Source organism: Protopterus annectens, chromosome 10.part0 (genome assembly GCF_019279795.1).
Source record: "Protopterus annectens isolate FY-2018-M chromosome 10.part0, PAN1.0, whole genome shotgun sequence".
Classification (NCBI taxonomy): Eukaryota; Metazoa; Chordata; order Ceratodontiformes; family Protopteridae; genus Protopterus; species Protopterus annectens.
In genome coordinates, this window is record NC_056744.1 from 735,304,679 (window position 1) to 735,324,748 (window position 20,070).

Sequence of the window (20,070 nt, forward strand, 5' to 3'; positions counted from 1 at the left end):
TGGATAGGTAATAAGGCAGATTTTATGTCTTCCAAATTAGCTGGCTGGTCTGTCTTGGATTTATTTGTATTTTTAGAGTTGACAGTTTGTTTAGTTGTCTTTTGTCTTTTTGAAGTTGTGTCTTTCTCAGGTGAGGCTAGTACTGAGAATTTAGTCTTAGTTGTTGTTGTTTCCATATTATTTTCCTCTTTTGACATCTTGCTGTATAGTGTTTTACCAATCTTGCAGTCAGATGCAGGGCCTTAGTAGCACATTGCTTAAGCTGTTATTCAGAAATCTTAGTTAATCCTGCTGTTTCTGAGCTGAATCTGTCACTTTTGCTGGATGATATTAGCAGTAAATATCTACAGTTATTTCTGTATTATTAATTCTGCGTTGCCTTCTGGGTTTGTTTTAATCCAGGGTATATTGAGACCTAGGTGATAGCAGTGCTCACAGAACAGTGGCCATTTTGAACTCCCCACCAGATTATCTTCTGCTTTTCTGCACATGTCCAAACCACAGTAATGTGCTCCCTTTGATCTTTTGTGCAATTACAGCTACATTGGCTTCTACTCTCATTTCTTCATCTGTCCCACAGTGTGTATCCTACCTTCCTTCTCAGGCACTTCATTTCCATCGCCTCTAGCTTTTTCATCTGCTCTGCCTTTACTGCCCAGGTTGCACCACTGTCTTGTACACCTTACTTTTCAGCTTCTTTGGCATTTTACTGTCATAAACTACACCTGAGACTCTATCCAGTTGGATGCAGCCCCTCTGATTCTAGCTTTGACCTCTTCATTTAGACTTCCTTTCTCCTCAACCACCCCTCCCAGATACTTGAAGCTATTTACCTGTTCCACTCTCTTCCCTTGTATGTCAATTCTCAACTTCTTCTGATTTCCCCAGTTTGCTGCTATTACCGCTGTCTTATCTGTACTTAGTTTCATCCCATGTGCTTTTAGATTTGCATTCCATACTCCTATCTTTTGCTGAAGTACTTGCTCAGAGTCTGTCTGTACTGCCACATCATCTGCATGCAGCAAGTTTGTTGATCTGTCCCCTCCAACCTGTTTGCTAATGTAGTCTGTCACCAGTATGAACAGCAGTGGACTCAGAGCTGAACCCCGGTGCACACCCAGTCCTACTGGAAACCCATCTGTGAGGTCGAACACTGTTCATACTTGAGTTATTGGGTCCTTGTATGTAGCCTGCACTAATTCTACCAATGTTTCTGGAACTTCAAACCACTGCAGTACTGCTGAAATCATCTTTCTTAGGACCTTGTTATATGCTTTCTCCAAGTCTAGGAATGCCCAGTTGGACTCTTTCCTCATCTCTCTAGTTTCTTCCCAACTACCTGTCTCACTGCAAACATCGGGTCAGTTGTGCTGCATCCTGGTCTGAATCCAAACTACTCATTTCCCATCTTACTTTCTACTGCTCTGCCTATCCATTTATCAATCACTCTCTCCAGAACTTTCATGCAATGTGATAGGAGTTTGATGCCTCTGTACTGCCCACAGTTGTGAATGTCTCCTTTGTTCTTGTACACTGGCATGAGTATGCTTATTCTCCAGTCATCTGGGTTATACCTTTCTCTCCACAATTCTATGAGTACTCGTAGGATGCATTTCTGCCATATCACCTTTCTCTCCACACTGCTATGAGTACTCTCAGGATGCATTTCTGCCATATCTCACCCAGCATATTTATTATATCTGGTGTGACCTCACCTGAGCCTGCTGCTTTCCCTGACTTCATTTTCCTTAGTGCTGTTCTTACTTCTTCTAAGGTGGGCCCCTCTTCTTCTCTGATCATAGGCTGTTTCTGAGCAGCACAGCTTCTGTGAGGTTTGTTTCATTCAGAAGCTGCTGGAAATACTCCTTGCATCTGCCTTTGATGTCCTGTGAGCAGGTTCACATACATCCGCATCTTCACATACATCCGCAATCTCAAAGGTAACACCCAAAGCTGCTCCGAACTGGTGGTGAATAACACCACATACACAAATGCTGTAGAGATAGCCAACCTGCTGGCAGACAGGTTCAGTGAAAACATCACCCCCCCCCTGTCCCCCCATCAGTAAACTAGGACATTCCCAGCACCTGCCCCTACCCTCATCATCAGGGAGCAGGTCTTTAATGCCCTCTCAAAGGCAAAAAGTACAGTCTCCATGGAACCCGACAACGTCCCTGGCTGTATCCTGCATGAGCTGTCAGCTCCATTTGGCACCCTATTCAACCAAAGCCTGAGCACCAGCTTCATCCCAGCTGAATGGAGAACAGGCATTGTCATCCCTCTACAAAGGAGGAGTGTCCAATGACCCCGGCAATTATAGGCCCATCAGCCTAACTAGCCTCATCTTCAAGGCCATAGAATTCATTATCATGAACCTTATATACAAGGATATTGGCAACCTCCAAATGCTTGACCCCACACAGTTTGGTTTTGTCAAAGGGAGATCATGCCTTTTAAACTTGGTTCTTAGAAAGAATCACCAAAACCATGGATGAGTGGAAGACAGTGTACACCTCCTAGCTTGAGCTAGCCAAAGCCTTCACAACTATTCCCCACTTTGGCGTAGTAGATAAACTTTCCCAGCTAGTCATCAACCAGCATGTTACCAGATTGGTAGCTAACTGGCTCACTGATAGAACCCAGTCAGTCAAAATAGGGGAAACCACCTCTAGTAGTAGACCCGTAATGAGCAGCGTACCTCAAGGATCAGTCTTGGGGACTCTATTGTTTGGGATATACTTTTCTGAGGTGCAAGCCAAAACCAGTAGTCTGTGGCTGACCAAGTTTGCAGATGACTGCAAGCTGAGACTGTCTTAAATTCCCCTATTGATTTGAACATCCTCCAAGTGGGCCTTACCCAAACTAATGACTGGTGCCAGAAGTATGGCCTCAAACTGAATGCCAAGAAATGCATCATTATCACCTTTGTTGAAACCCCCATTAATTATCACATTAATAACAATGTACTAAGCATGCAATCTACCGTGAGGGACTATGACACCCAGGTTGATAGCAACCTGACTTTTGACTACCACGTTGCCTCCATTGTACGGAAGGCTTTCTACATGGCCCACCTCATAAGTAAGGGTATTTCATCTAGGAACAAGGAGGTCATAATACCCCTGTGCTCCTCCCTTATCAGACCCATTATCGAGTACAATACCCCCTTTGGCATGTACCTTGCCAAGCACATGCAACAGCTGGAGAGACCACAGGGATTCCTGACCAGGAAAATCCAGGGTCTCAAACTGCAATCATATAAGATAGGCTAAAAGCCCTGTCCCTCTAGTCAGTCTTGAACAGACTGCTCAGAGGTGACCTGTGTCTGGCATACAAGGCCATCTCAGACCCAGCCTTGATGGAGTAGCTGCATATCCGTAAGTCAAAATCCACTCACGCAACCCACACTCAAGGCCTCAGCCTGGTCTGTGACATTAATAGAACTTGTTGGCAGGATATATTTTATGCCCCAAAGACTCCCCCCATCTGTGGAATAGACTCCCTCTCCATGTCAAGCAGAGTACCTCTCTAGACCTCTTTAAAAGGAACCCGGATGACTGGATGGGAAACAGAAAATACACCCCTGGGATCCCACCTGTGTCCCTGCTGGACAGGGGAAACAGGTGCTGACTATGTGGGAACATGGGCAAAATTCTTGGCTAGGTTTATAAGGGCCTCTGGACAAGTAGCCTAGTATCATCCTCTGAACCTATGAACCAATGTGGATTTGTGAGCATATGCAGCGACAGTGATGGTTGAGTGTTCCTGACTTCAGAAATGGAGATGGACGTCAATAGATGAGTGAGCTCTCTGGATATGCATGGGGACTTAAGCTGCAGTCTTTTTCTGTGCCACACATTGACATATTAAGGTATGAATTACATTATTTAGAAGCATACATATGCCAGAGTTTCAAAGTTCTGTTATCGAGTACATGTATAAACCTGTGTGTTATATGCAGACATCCCACAGGTAACATTCAGCACTGCAAGCAACCTCAATCCCTATGAGACCATCAGTCAAACATGATCAAGAATGTTCTCTATCCTCATCTAAATCTGGCAGCTACTAAGTCTTAGTTATAATCTATGCATTACCAAGGCACCTGCACTCTACCGCCCTGTAAAATGGGTAAAATCCAGTATGTTAGCACATAAAGCATTGTAAAATTTTATATTTTGTGTGCATTAAACACTTTTCTCTCATTTAGCCAGGGCTTGTTCTTTTGCAGAGCTGTTGATATCACTAAAATAGCACAATTTCAGGAACTAGTGAGGGGAAGAAGGTAGTTGCTGCCGACAAGTAAAGATTGACATCTGCATGTACAAGGGAATGCCCTTTACTGACTTTAGTGTTCTCACAGTATAAAGGTTAATTGTTGATTAAACAAACACATTACTGGTTCACCAGTTGCTGAGTATACTTTTTTTAATGGGAGGATCATATTAGCTTAACACTGAAGATAGTTTGCAGACAATGCATCTTTAGTTAAGGTAAGCAGTTATACGATGGGATATGCTTTATGAGGCTGGAAGGCTGTTTCCAAAGGTAATACTACCATGGCACTGAATATGAAATAAGTAAAGTGCAAAATAAAGAAAATGCTGTTTTAATGTCTTTGTTAATAGGAAGATAAGGTATGTTCCAGAATTAAAGTATTATTACTTTGAAATTTTATTGTAGCATCTGCTTTTTTATTATAATACAATAATTGATATGCACTGTTTTTTGTTTTCAGCTGCATTTACAATGATTGGCACATCTAATCATTTATCTGATAGGTGCTCACAGTTTGCCATTCCTTCTCTGTGCCATTTTGCTTTTCCTTACTGTGATGAAACTTCAGCAACACCAAAGCCTCGGGACCTTTGTCGTGATGAATGTGAAATTTTAGAAAATGACTTATGCAAAACGGAATACATCTTTGCAAGGTCTAATCCTATAATACTGATGAGACTCAAGCTGCCCAACTGTGAAGATCTTGCCCTGCCTGACACCCCAGAAGCTGCAAACTGTATGAGAATTGGCATCCCCATGGCAGAACCTATAAACAAAAGTATGTGACTTTTATTATCTTATTTTAACAGCCTGCTTCTTAACTAGCACATTTGTAAACTATGCCATTAGTCAGACTGTTGAGAAATATTTTGCAGATTACTATTTTTTTTTTATTTTTCATCTGTTTGTTACAAACTGAAAAATGTTCTCAGTATAACACTAACATTTAATGTATTCAGCTGGGACCTCTTTCTTGAACAAAGTCTCAGGTATATATAGTATGACACTGTATGTTCCTGCCTACCATTACTGCTTCTATCTGCCTACAGCTTGAATAGTGCTACATGATATAACTTGGACTGATAGGGTCCTCAGATGCTTCAGTATTTTACACATCTGGGTTTTCTGATTATACTGTGACAATAGTAGTTGGTTGTACTATAATTTACTCTGCAGTAAGGCAAATTCTAGCAAAAGTAATGCTAGGCTTACCACCTTCCCCTCTTTACACAGGACAGCCCCTATATGGGCACTTGTGTCCTGCGAAAAATCATGAAAAATGACCCATGTCCTGAGATTTTAGGCAAGTATAATTTCTATGTTTCCTTTAATGATTGTGTAAGACAATTATATTGTATCTGTAACACCTGCATAATACATGAAAGCATAAACAACTAAAATGCTACAAGAATGAGATTTTATTTTGGCAAAAAATGAAGTTCAGTCCTTTGCAGTGAATACAATTATGATCTGCCCTGCAGAATCTCACATGTCCATTAAAAAAAAACTTTGGGCTTCTGAAAAGGAGGCAATCCCAAGTAATGACACAGTGATAATTCCAAAAATATGAAGATGTAATGTTAAAATGCTTCTTTCATAAACATAAACATCAGCACACATAAGTATAAGATTCCAGACGCATTACACTATACTGAAATTCCAGAAGTGTAGAAATGCTTCAGTAACAATCAAAATAAGTGAGACAGGTGATAAATTATAACTAGAAAAACACATCATACGTCTGGTATTGGTTATCCTCTGAAAAGAGTTTTCTTGATTAATCTGTGTCAGTGGATCCTGGGGAAGTTTATACCCTACTGCTCAAAAAGTTGAGGAAATCCTCCGTATTGTTATTTTTTCTGGATACGTCAACCCATCAACAGCACTTTAATGAAGTGCTGCCCATTCGACGTGAAACAAAAGTTTTGCTAAACCTCAGAGGTAAGTATTTTTGTAGGGGTAGACAAACCCCCCCATGTGGGGCAGAATATCCCCCAAACTCCCAGACTTAAAAATATACTGACTACAAAGTTTCACAACAGTGTTGAAAAGAGGAAACTCCACTGTCGTTAAACATGTTTAGCTCATGTCACATCGATTGAACAGCACTAAATTAAAATGCTGTTGATGGGTTGATAGGAAACCATTTCTTCCTATTCCCAAATACGAAGCACAGTTTATGTCCCACCCATTCTAAACTGCAATCATTTCAACCAGCACAACCAACACATTTGGTTTCAGATGGTTATCCTGCAAGCACTATTTCCTTGCTCCCACAGGGTACATGAATGGTACTGCAGTGCATGAATTGAAAACTATGTGTTGGTAATCTTTTGGTACATCAGTGTCTGAAGTGCATGAAAGACATCCTTGTGTGCCCTTATATAGGATCTAGCAAATAAATAGCTTACCTAGACTGTTATGTAGTGCAAGGAGTATAGTTCCTCCCTAGAGAAGGGGCTCAAAATTAATCTTATGAACCTAAGAATAATCCATCTAGCCATGAAGAATAGTAACCAGATGAACCTAAGAAGAATCCTTCTAGCCATGAAGGTCTTGGGAAAGGAGCTGCTTCCTGAGCCTCTTCTCATTTATTCATCATGCAGGACTTAAAAATGCAAGTAGGAAACAAGATGCTACCCCTATATGATACAGGTTCCCATCTGGGAGTCAGCCATTGAGAGGGGCATCACTCTGCCTGAGCAGTTCACATCCTTGGAGAAGTTAACAAACTAGTAAATTCTCTGGGCTGTTCTTCTAGCCCTATCTTTGAGTTGTTTGCCTAGAAACATGCCAGGACAAAGTCTTCCAGAATTGGGAATTCCATGGAATCCCATAAACGAACATGTTTTCCACTAATGCGAATGTAGTCCTGCCCCTCTCCTGCTTGATTCAGCAGTGCCGGAGGGAAGCAGCTGTAGATATATTCTGTCTCCTCCTAAATGGAAGGTTCCAGTACATATTCCATGGATTCTCATTGGTGCCACTGATCATTGCAAAGCTCAAGGAAGAAAAAAACAAAACTCATTCTTACAACATGCTGTCAGGTTTATTGTTTCAGTCATTAATGACTCTGGTTATTGCGGGAAACTGATCTAGGCCAAGACAGTGATATTTACCATTGTTGGGGTGACAACTAGTTCTACTATAAGATCTGTTGTAGAAGGTGGCACCTTGTTTCTGTTTATTATGCCAGCTGGGTTCTCAAAGAAATGGTTGAGGATGCTGAGATGCCTTCCTTTTATCAGACCTGTGCTTCCAAATGTGGGCAGGTTCACCTTTGGAGAGAGAAGCATCTTATATCACTAAAGTAAATTAACTCACAGGTTAGCATAAATAGTTAATTGTTTTGAGTTCTCAGTGACTGCACAGACTTCAGCATCTTTCAAAGTGAGGAGAGCTTCTTAGACTTCTAGCATTAAGCAGCATAAATTTGAGTTTGTCTGTAGTGGAAGCAGGGAAGCCTGGGAGGGTTCCACTGACTGTTCTCTAGGAAAAAAAGTTGTATCTAGGCATTTGCATTTATACAGGGCACTGTTAACCCCTGTTGTATGGTGCTCAGCTACACGCAAACAAGAGGCTTAAATAGAAGTGAATTTAAACACTTTTAACAAAAACTACCAATAGGAAAGCCCAACACAGTGCCTTATTCCAGCAGCCTCCAACTCAAATGGGTCCTGAGGTACACAATTCTGCCACAAGAATGCAGGGAGACCATCTTAATGTAAGATGGCTGGTTTAAGTACTCAAGTGATACCTAACTGTCTAGATTCAGCAAGCGTGAATCTAGCCTATGCTATTTAAGGCAGAAGTAGCAATAATACAAAGTGCAGAATGAAGCAGTCATAGCAGCAAAACAGCAGTAAAAAAGAAGCAGCTGTGCAATAAAATACAGTTCGCAAAGTGCAATACAAGCTTAAATTATACTTATTTTTAGAAGATTTCAGTGGATGCCTTGGATTTCTGTTCAGATGCTAAGAAGGCCAAACTCTGAGCAGCTCTGGTAAACTGTGTAAACCACAATCCTTCCCAATGTAAAATAATTAGTTTGGAGCCCAAGTGCTTAAACCAGAACTAAGACACTTTCAGAAGAACAGACATAATAAACCTTCAGTCAGCAATTCCCAGCTCACGAGGACAGAGACTACCCTCTTCTCCAACAAGAGTTTAGAGCACAAACCTTCCTAATGTAAAATAACTGGTTTGGAGCCCAAGTGCTTAAACCAGAACAAAGACACATAGCAACAATAAGCCTTCACTAGCAATTCCCAGCTCACAGGGCCATAGGCTACCCTCTTCTCCAAAAAAGAGTGTAGACCACTGCCTTATTATTGTAAAATAACTGGCCTGAAACCCAAGCACTTAATCCAGAACTAAGACACTTTTAGAATAACAGACACAAAGAGCCTTCAACCAGCGATTTTCAACTTAGAAGGATGTAAGCTACCTCTGCTGCCACAAGAGTGTAGACCACAAACCTTCTTTATGTAATATAACTAGTTTGAAGCCCAAGTAGTTAAATCAAAACTAAGAGGCTTAGAATAACAGTTACAATGTAATTAGGCTACTAACAAACAGTAATAAATGCAGCAGAATAAATGTAACTGAACACTTTAAGAACAAGCTAAAAAGCAAAATAAAGTCATAAAGTTGAAAGAAGTACAGATATGGTAAAAACAACTGAATAAAGTGCATTTTTTTAGTAAGTGGGAAGGGTGGAAACAGAAGAAAATTCAAGTTTAAGAGACTACGGGGGTTGGCTTCCTCAACTGATCTCTCCGTACTCAGTAGAATGAGCTTATGAAATTGGACTGGAAGAAGTGTCCAAAATCAGATTTATAGTAAGGCAATTCAAAAGGCACCAAGTTTAAAAGTACAACAGTTGGGTTGGTGGAAGAGAAAGTAAGAAAAATCAAATGCAATACTGCCAGCCAGTAATGCAGACATTAGTGTTTCATACTTCTAATTGTTCAGAACATGCAAATTGATTTAAAATGTCCCACTCTAATAAATGTTTAAATAAATTCGAGCAATTTTTAAAAATTGCCCTTGATTCTGGGTCTTTGTCATTATTTTTGGCTTTGTCCCTGATTCTTGAGCAAAGAAGATGAGAGCTATGATGCTATTATGCTAACAATGTTTTAGAAATAAAGGAACTGATATGGGAAATTAAACTTAATGTGAAACATCCACCTCAACTTAATAAACACTTCATATAAGAGGGTCTGGAAATCTCAGCATATTTATTATTTTTGTGCTTCAAAGTCTTTTTAATGATTTTTTGTAGTGAAGTTGTATGCATTTGTTCCCTTTCTTATATTTTAATACATAGTTTCTGTGCATACATATAGATCTTTATTTGTCTATATATGTCTATATCTATAGCTATCAATATATATATATATATATATATATATATATATATATATATAGGATTCCTATTGGAAGATCGACTATTCAGTTGTTCGAATCGCTAAAGGTCGACCTTTAATGATCGAATGATTAAATATTTGAATGTTCATAAAAAATTATTAAAAAAAAAAGAAAAAGTAACCCCCACACCCCCGCTACTTAAATATACCAACTCTGAGATTTTGTTACAGAGTAGGAAAGGGAAACCTTCCCTTTCCTGTGCTTAACTCTGTTAAAGTGCGATCTCGGAGTTGGTATATTTAAGTAAGGGGTTGTGGGTGTGGGGTGCTCACAGCAGTTACTTTGTTTTTTTTCTTAAATTTTCGAAGTTTTAGTATTTCGATCATATGGTGTCGACCATATGGTATTCAAAGTACTGAAACTTCGATAATGTAATATGTAACCATATATATATATATATATATATATATATATATATATATATATGGATCCAGGTCAGTACATCGACAAGTGAGAAGATCAACATCCACTTCTCCGACACGAAAACACCGACACATGAAATAATAGAAACTGCAAATCACGGACATTTAACAGGTAACAGGTTTAAATTTCGCTAATCATGCCTACCATGTTTTAGTAAGTGTGGCAGAGGACTAAGTAATACAATGATCGTAACACATGCATAACACTGCCACACTTACTAAAACATGGTAGGCATGATTAGCGAAATTTAAACCTGTTACCTGTTAAATGTCCGTGATTTGCAGTTTCAATTATTTCATGTGTCGGTGTTTTCATGTCGGAGAAGTGGATGTCGATCTTCTCACTTGTCGATGTACTGACCTGGATCCATATATATATATATATATATATATATATATATATAGGGTCCATATCACGGCATTGAAAAGTCATTTATTCGAATGCCTTTTCAATCGAAAATGCCGTTAACAGAAATTGCTTTTGTGAGATTGCAGTGCAGTGAAGATTGGAAAATGTGCCCTTTCCTCACTGTAGTGCGATCTCGGAGTTGGTATATATATATATATTTAGTGGGGGTTTGGGGGGGTGCAGCCCCCCACAAGAGCAATTTCTATTAACAACTACAACTAGAAAATGTGGCACTGGAGCAGCAACCAAATAAAAACGAACAATTCAATAAAGTGCATAAAGCACTTTTTGTTTAATCAATTTCCTCAGATGCATAAAAAGTTAAAATGAATCACTGCTTATAAAAACATGTGATGAACTGTTAACCTATCAGAATACAGTCTTGTAACATCATCAGATTGACGAAATATTAACCCTTTCTTTACACAAAGGAAATGCAATAAGAATACATTTAAAATGTACCCTGCTGCTAGAATGTTGTATTTGTTAATACAACACTAGTTGCTACCTACAAAGTAAATAACTGCTATAACATATGCAAGTATTAATTGAGTGTGTGCTAAAACAAAATCATATATTTATATAAATGTAATAATAATAATAGAAGAACAATAAATTACTATGTAAATAAGTATATATATTGAAAAGCCGTTAGAAGAAATGACTTTTCGGTGTTGTGATATATATATGCATATTATATATATATATATATATATATATATATATATATATATATATATATATATATATTTTTTTTTTTGTGTGTGTGTCGTATAGTCATGTGACACTTTGCATAGTATGTATACTAGTAAAAATATACTTCTTTTCCCATGCATAGAGTACCATATTGGCATATATATAGTGGCGCATTTATATGCTATTAGTAAGAACAACATGAAAAATGCACTTTACAGACACACCCTAGTTTGCCAGGGTGACACGATGTTTAAATTTGGCATATTAGAAGTTGTACCACACAACCCAAGAGGGGGTTGGTGGGATCTTCCAGTAGATTTGAGAGAATTTTATTGGATAATTAAAATAAATGCCTTGGAAGCACCAGGTTTAAATGATTATTTATCCCTGGTGCCTATTTTAAGGAAAAGGGCATTAATTTTATGAATTTTATGAATTTTATAAATTCTCTAACTTATTAATTCCTTAATTCACTCATTCATGTTTATTTTTATTCAATTGTGGACATTTTGTAAAAAATATATATTTCAACTTAATGTATTCAAACATCTAATTGATTAATTGATTGATTGAGTGTCTTGATTTAAATAGGTTGATCCTATGGAAATGTGTATTTGGTTCTGAGGATGTCCCCTAAGTGTTGTACAGGGGAAGAAAGTGCTTAACCTGGTTCGTTTGATTTTAAATGATGGTGTTTTATGAATAAAAGATTTTACAAAATCCTACAAGTGCACTTTCCTGCTGTGTGGAACTTATGATTGTGGTAATGAAGTCTGAGGTCTCTGGAGCATGTGGTGCGGACGGATTGGGATTTCTTTAGATGTAATATTTCTAACAGAGCTGGGTCAGACTTGGCTTTGTAAGTCAAGCAAAGATTCGCTTATGATTGTGGTAATGAGGTTGAGGTCTCTGGAGAATGTGGTGCGGCAGGATTGGGATTTCTTTAGATGTAATATTTCTAACAGAGCTGGGTCAGACATGGCTTTGTAAGTCAAGCAAAGATCACCTCTAAGTCGACGATATGGGTCAGAGAATAGCTGGAGTCTTTTGAGTCTGTCCATGTAGGACATATGTTTAATGTCTAGGATCCTCTTCGTGAGGTACTTCTGTGGCCTCTCAACCTGTTGCAGGTGTCTAGTGAGGTACATGCCAAATGGGGCAATATACTCAATGATTGGTCTAATGAGGGATGAGTAGAGAGTGATGATTACCTCTTTCTTCCTGGATGCAAACTCCTTGGTAATGAGATGTGCCACATAGAAGGACTTTCCGACCACAGTGGCAATGTGATAGTCGAAGGAGAGGTTGCTGTCAACCTGCGTCCCCAGATCTCTTATAACACTTCAGTGTTCAGTGGGCTCCCATCATTGTGGTAATTAGTGGGAACTGAGTTTTTACCAAAGGGGATGATGACACATTTTTTGTCATTAAGCTTAAGGCCATGGTTTCGACAACAGTCATTGATCTCAGTGAGGCCTTTCTGTAGGATGTCTGCATCACTTGGGGAGTTAATAAAGATGCCCAGCTTGCAGTCATCTGCCTGAACTTCTGAGAAGTAGATGCCGAACAGGAGAGGACCCAGGACCGATCCCTGTGGGACTCCACTCATGACAGTTCAGCAGTCTGACTTGTGGTCTACTACTTTCACACTGTGTTTTCTATCTGTGAGCCAATTTGCAACCCACCTAGTGATATAGGGGTTGATGCCTAGTTTGGTATGTTTATCATTAATTTCTGAGTGAGGAATGGTATCAAAGGCCTTGGCCAGATCGAGGTATGCTGTATGCACTGCCTTACCTTCATTCAAAGCCCTGGTGACTGACTCAAAGAATTAAACCAGGTTGAGCAGGCATGATCTCGCTTTCACAAAGCCAAATTGCATGGGGTCTAGAGTTTGGAGATTTCCTATATCTTTGTTAATCAGGTCCATGATGATGCTCTCCATAGCTTTACATATCAAACTCATCAGGCTAATGGGGCAATAATTCCCTGGGTCTGTATTTGCTCCCCCTTTATGGAGAGGGATGACTGTAGCAACGTGCCATAAGGTAGGGACAAAGCCTGAGGTGAGCCTGTGACTGAACAGGGCACACAGATGTGGTGCCAGTTCACTTTGTAGTTCATGTAGAACACAGCCAGGAATATTATTGGGTCCCATAAAAGCTGTATTCTTGGCCTTGGACAATGCAGCTTTAACCGGTGCTGCAGTAATGCTGAGTGCCTGGCATTCTTTTGGTATTGTGATTGGCTCTTTTGGGGGAGAGAGGGGTAAAGTTGGCACTGAATCTGTCAGCCAGTATGTTGGCAATATCTGTTGGCTCAGTATAGGAGGTACCATTGTGCAGTAACTCAGAGCAAATCTGGGTATTGCCATGGAGGTTCTTGATATAACTATAAAAGGCTTTGTGACTGTTTTTAGTGTTTGCCACAATTCTGCCTTCATAGCCGGCTTTGGAGGATTTGATGAGGGATCTCAACTTTTTGTTGAGGCTAATTAAGTAGTTTTTCCAGTCTTGGGACTTCACCTTTTCTGCAATAGTTTCTTCCTTCTGTTGTAGAGTTTATTAATGGCAGACGACCACCAGATTGGCTTCCTTTTTTTGGAGGAGAGCATCTTGGTTCTGTTGGGTATAGCTAGTTTCATGCATTTATGTACATGTTCATACAGTGCATTGATGTATGCTTCAGCAGTCATGCAGCTATTTTCCATTGGCATGGGTGCTGTGATGTAAGTTACCTCTGTTTTTAGGAGCTCAGAGTCAGCTTTGGAGAAGTTTTTCAAGGTGGTTACCTTTGTGGGGTGTGTGGGTGAGATGTGGATTTCCATGGTGATTAGTTTATGGTCAGATCTGACCAGGGAGGGATTGACTACTGGTGTAGAGCAACGGTCACCCATGTTAGTAATAACTAGGTCAAGGATGTTGCTTCCTCTAGTGGGAGTAAGAATGAGCTGGTCCAGGGCATTAGAATTGATGAATTCCAAGAAGCGTTAGGCCAGTGTATTGGTGCTTGAGTAGTTCCTCCAGTTGATGGAGGGATAGTTGAAGTCTCCTAGTATGAGAGTGTTGGGCTGGACCTTAATAGATTCCAGGGTGCTAAGGAACATGGAGTGAGAGTCTAGAGACATGGTTGGAGACCTATAGCAGGATATGACCTGGATCACCATCTTTCCCAATATTAGTTGTACCTGAAGTATCTCAGATGCTTTATGCTGCGCTACTAGTCTGGAGGTGTGCATATCCTTTATGAATATGGAGACACCACCACCTTTGGAGCTACAGTCCATGTTTCGGGGCTGAAAGGTGTTGTATGAGTTATAGCCTGTTAGCACAGTGGTGCTTTCTGCCTCTTTAAACCAGGTCTCTGTTACAGCACAAATGTCGATGTTCTCCATTTTGAGGAGTGCTTTCAGCGAGTGCATCTTGAGATTTAGACTTCTAGCGCTGAGCAGCATGACCCTCAGATTGCATTTATTTATAGCTGTTATGGTGGTAATTTGGTCCTTGGAACACCGCCTAAAAAAAGGCAGTGTAGGGTTGGCAAAAGCCTTAGCCAGTACTCAGAAACCCAGGGGTGACAGATGCAGGCCATCTCTGGCAAAGCATCAAGGTTTGTCAATCATGTCGTCCCAAGCAGACAGTTACTGGATCCCCTTGGAATGACACCAGAAATATAGCCAGTTGTTGAAGTCAATCATTTTTTGTTTGTACTGCGGTATCATTCTGGGTGATGATAGGCTACTTCTCAGGGCTAGGGTCATATCTGCCTGGGCCACATAATCCGAGAGCTCCACCATGTTTCTTTTCATGTAGTCCAGGGAGATGCATCTCAGGTCATTCACACCCACATGGACAATGACAGAGTCATACTTGTACTTGTTGTGGAGTGACCTGAGTGCATGTGTTATGTGTTGGATTCTGGCATCTGACAGACAGCTGACTGTTACCTTCTCCTTATTCAACCTAGTGAATGGGACATCTGTGTGCCTCACTATTGAGTAACCTATGTTTAGTGCATTGGGCAAGGTGTTTAGCCTTAGGGGCTTAGGTTGAGGGGTAGACTGTGGAGGTGAGCTATGTGTCTTGTGGTCTGTGCTGTCCTGTGGTGATCTACGGCATTTCTGTCTTGGAGGTCTCTACTGTTTGGGTAAATTTCTATTGAGAGCCTCCATGAAGGTGGTTGTGTGGTTTGTGTTTTTATTTGAGTGTATTTGAGAGATGTGATGGTGGGTGTTCTGGAGGGCTATGTGTTCCATGTGGTGTGGTGCAGGTGTTGACCTTCTCCTCTTTACCAACTAGTCCAGTCTTGGCTGGGGAGTGTGTAGCGTCCAATTTGGTGATACAAGTGCAGCTCTTACAAGTCTGAATGTTGGGAGGTAAGGGGAGAGGGTTGTCTGTGTACATGAGGCAGTTGCTACACTGCCTCAGAATGCCCAAGTGCACCAGGTTAATAGGAGAATGCCTTTTAATCATGTCAGGAGGAGTGGTCATAATCTAACAGAGATGCAAAGAAAAGATTTCTCCCCATACCCCAATAAAATGTGTGAAATCTTAGGGAAAATTACAGAAGTCATTATCTTCCACACTGGATCTGAAAGGGCACAGTATATAAGGTTAAAGGCTCGTGAAGTATGCATCTCCTTTGAGGATAGGTCTGTTCAGACTCTAATGTCCTAGGACTTTTCTCCTAGCTCTTCTCCTCCCTTGCCCCATACCAACATTTGCTGGTCAGAGATGAGGATGAGGTCTCCTGTCAAACCCCAAGGCAAGCTTTTACTGACACCCGATTTAAATCTTCTCTTCTTTTCATGATAAAAGCAGACCAAGTGCATGCATGACTATACCTCACAGCAGGTCTCTGGAGAACGTGCATTGAAGGGTACATGATGCCAGTTGTGGTAACAACCTTGTAGATGGACGCTACCCAGGTAACGCAGCACGGTACGATGTCTACTGTTACTGTATGCATTCTGTAGTGATCTTGGCACCTGTCCCTCAACTTTTGTTCTTGCTAGATTTAGTTATATTATCATACATTTTAATATTTGCTGTTAACATAGGGCAGCATGGCCTTCATGTTAAACAACTTAGCAGAAGGTAGCCTTCCCTTGCCTCTTCTCCATCTGACATCCTACTCCAAATCTTAATTCTTGAATTCTTCTGATTTTAATTATCATAGAATGAATAGACCTGGTAGAAACTATTGCTGTCTTGAGTATAATGGCAGAATCTTTAATTTCTCAGTTTCATTATGGTAAGAGGGTTTATTTTACTTTATTTTTTATTCATAGGTTCATAACTCATAGCTAAATACTAGGCCATCCATCTGCAGACTATTACAAGCCTAGCCGATAACCTGAGGTCAGAATCAAACCCTGTACCTTCTGCCCATTATTAGGTGAAGATCTTAACCATTATAACAAACTCATCCTTATTCATTATCTATTGTGTACATTAAGCTCAAGTACCTTTGTGTAAAGAAATGATGATATCACACTGCTAGTTTAGCAACTTGCTCAAAATTACAGTGAGTGTGAGGGAATCATACTCAGTACTACAAGAAGAAGCTTACTAGCAGTGTTTGGCCTTAACCCTATGTACTGCACTGCCATGTTAAAGTATTCTGAGCAAAACAGTCCTCTCAACTAATGTGCTTTTGATATGTCACTAGTTCATTCCATATCACATCTCAATAATAGTTTCCACAATTTATACTAGAGAGTAAAGATTTAATAAGAAATTGTCACTATTCCAGATTGTGGTGAGTGGGAGTTTTGTACGTCCATTTCTTCCTACTACAAGTCATTCTGAACTAAATGATAAAATTGATGTTTATTTATTTATTCATTTTATTTTATTTATTCTTTATTGACTGGCTAAGTCCCACTAGGCCAGTTTACTTTTCCTGGGGAGAGGAGGTATTGCACTTTCATGTCAGACCAAATGTTATCGTAAGGGACACTGATTTATAGCTTTCAAAAAAAACTAAATTCTGTTTTCATGACATGAAATTTGGAAATTATAACTGTGATTCTGAAATGACATTTCTGATCATTACTGTGATTTCATAATAATTTTCTAGTGCATCTATATAGTAAAATTAAAACATTTCTAGGTCCAGAACAGTGAAAAAAAGTAAGTTAATATTATAAGTAGCAAATGGGTTATGGTGAATGTGTGCTAGCCTAAAATGCCACATTCGGTGAAGATCCTGTGTTTTTTCAATGCTCAGGTAGACGAAGTTTGGGATTTGAAAAATCTGTGTCTCTGATCATTGTAGGGTTTTGGCCTTTGCCAGTCTGAAACAATTTTCAGATGTCATAAAAAATAAAAAAAACAAAAGAGAGAGAGGGAGGATATGTCAGAAATTATGTAGGTTATCATCTCTGTCAACTGACTTACACCCCCACCCCTTATGTGTTTTCTAGGATAATATATATTTTGGTGCACAAATACTCTAGATGCAGAGGGATGAAGTGAGGTACATATAATAACAGTAATTTTCAAAGTATAAAACATTACAATAATTAATATTTTCATATAACCATGGATTTATAACTGGAGATTACAGTGTAGATCAGATATGTAAAAAATGTACCATGATGTGATGTTTAGCACTTTGGAAAAGAATAAAGCTTATGAAATATGTTCAGCAGTTGCATGTAATTGTGCTTCTTGTCAGCAATACTTCACTTTTACACATGCAAATGATGTGCTTCTGTAACAGTTCACTTCCCTGCACCAAGCTGTTTGAGTGTTTATGTATTATAAGCAATTTAACAGCCAGCTAAAGCTGTTTTAGCTGTTCTATGGGATTAAGAGGATGTAGCGCTTCTAAACTGTTTATCTACAGGGCAGTCAATTATATTATTGGGTTAATATCATTAGTGCATGTTTATTGACTTCATTAATGCTTCTAAAATCCAGACAAATGGATTATTTACACAGCTAAACATGAAACTTGTATGTGACTTGCTACTTGTTTTTATTTCCATCATAAATCATTGCTCGGTGTTCAGCATATCATTTTGCATTTGCAATATCATTTATATTTTAGTACATTTTATACAGTTTACTTAGAGAAGTAAACATCTCTGTTGACTAAAGTAATCATGATTGCATATATCACAGGAAACTTTATGTTGTCTTACCACTGAATAACTAAACAAATATACTTTGTTATTTTATGTCCTTAAAAATTGATCCACAAAAAATTCTCTCTTCCTCTCCTTAAGGACTTGCTTGCCAAAAAAAAAGTGTAAATCCAAGAAAACAGTCAAGTCCAAACAGGCTGTGCAAACCTTTATTCCATAAAAACAGGTAAAATGGTGATAAAATGTATACCTTTAAGACCAGCCCTTAGGAAAAGGAGGGCAGTGAGATGGTTGGTGGTTGTTTTTTTAAATGTATTTAAATAGACTTCATGAATGCTGTTTCACTGTCTGATGAAGGGTTATCCCGAAAGCGCTCACAGTTTTATCACCATTTTACCTGTTTTTATGTAATAAAAGTTTGTACAGCCTGTTTGGACTTGACTGTTTTCTTGGATCCACAAAAAGAATCAGAATAAGAATAAGATCTATAAATCATACTAAGATTTTTAGTGGCTGGGATAGCCTTGAAATGTTGCTACTGAAATGCCACCACTCTTAATGCATTAATTGTATAAGATTACTTGATGATTCAGTATATCCGTGACATTGTATAATGGTATGTGATGTTTTATTTTTTCCTTTCTGTCTATATATTGTGAATATGTTAAATTAATAAAATGTTTCTTAAAAAAAATTAAGCCACAAGCAACAGTTGCAGCAGGAAACTCCATTATTAACCAAATTAACTCACAGTTTGTAAATTCTGTGACTCTTTTATAAGCCCACAGTCCTCAACAATTAGTGATATACTACCAGACCCCACATCATACTTACAAGATCTCAGATTTCAACCTGTCCCAAACTCTGCTATCAGAAAACTACCTAAAACATTGAAACCTTTCTCCCCTGTCTAAAATACTTGAAAAGTATTCAGTCTCCAGTACTTGCCTACATTACTAACACCTCACTACTTTCCCCAACACAGAATGGTTTCCACCAACATCACAGTACCTCCACTGCCCTACTAATTTTTGTTACCACAGTACGCCAAAACAGAAACATAAACAACCTTGCCACTTCTGTTTGTTGACCTGTTCAAAGCCTTTGACTCAGTGTGAACCAAGAAATACTATTCAAGCTGTCTTCTCCAGGCTTTCATAAACTCTCAATATCCTGGTTTAATATCTACCTCTCAAACAGACACCAAGCAGTAAAAGTAACAAACCAACAGCTCTCCCTTTCTCTCAATAACTGTGGGAGTCCCTCAGACATCACCATTGCTTTTCAAGATATTCATAAATGACCTGCAATTGGTTTAAATCCTATTTAGAAAACAGACAGCAAGCAGTGTGCTGGAATAACAATCTATCTACACCCCTCCCTGTTAACATTGGAGTATCTCAAGGCTCTATTTTAGGCCCTCTTCTCTTTTCTATTTTTATTAATGATCTAAATGCCAAAATTCCTCAAGCCACTTGCATACAATATGCAGATGACTCTACTTTAACATGTTCTGCTAAGTCCATAATGTCACTCCAGACCCTCACACAAACAGTATTTAATGTTGAAAATTGGTTCATGCAACATTGCCTCCTCCTAAACCCCAAAAAAACAAAATTACTGCTTTTTGCTCCTACCCAAAAGTCACCACAAATTCACTTCACAGTAATCTCTAACAATGGAACTAGCATATCTCCAGACACTTCAACCCGACTCATAGGAATTGCAATAGACCACAA

The 20,070-nt window shown here is 39.2% G+C and overlaps 1 protein-coding gene across 1 annotated transcript in view; it reads left to right on the plus strand.

Moving 5' to 3' along the window:
* Window positions 1-20,070, plus strand: part of ROR1 (receptor tyrosine kinase like orphan receptor 1) — a 1,703,739-nt gene that overhangs the window by 1,618,062 nt on the left and 65,607 nt on the right. The window contains exon 6 of the mRNA XM_044085558.1: window positions 4,739-5,056. Within this exon, the coding sequence (XP_043941493.1) occupies window positions 4,739-5,056 (318 nt within the window). The remainder of the gene's footprint in view (window positions 1-4,738; window positions 5,057-20,070) is intronic.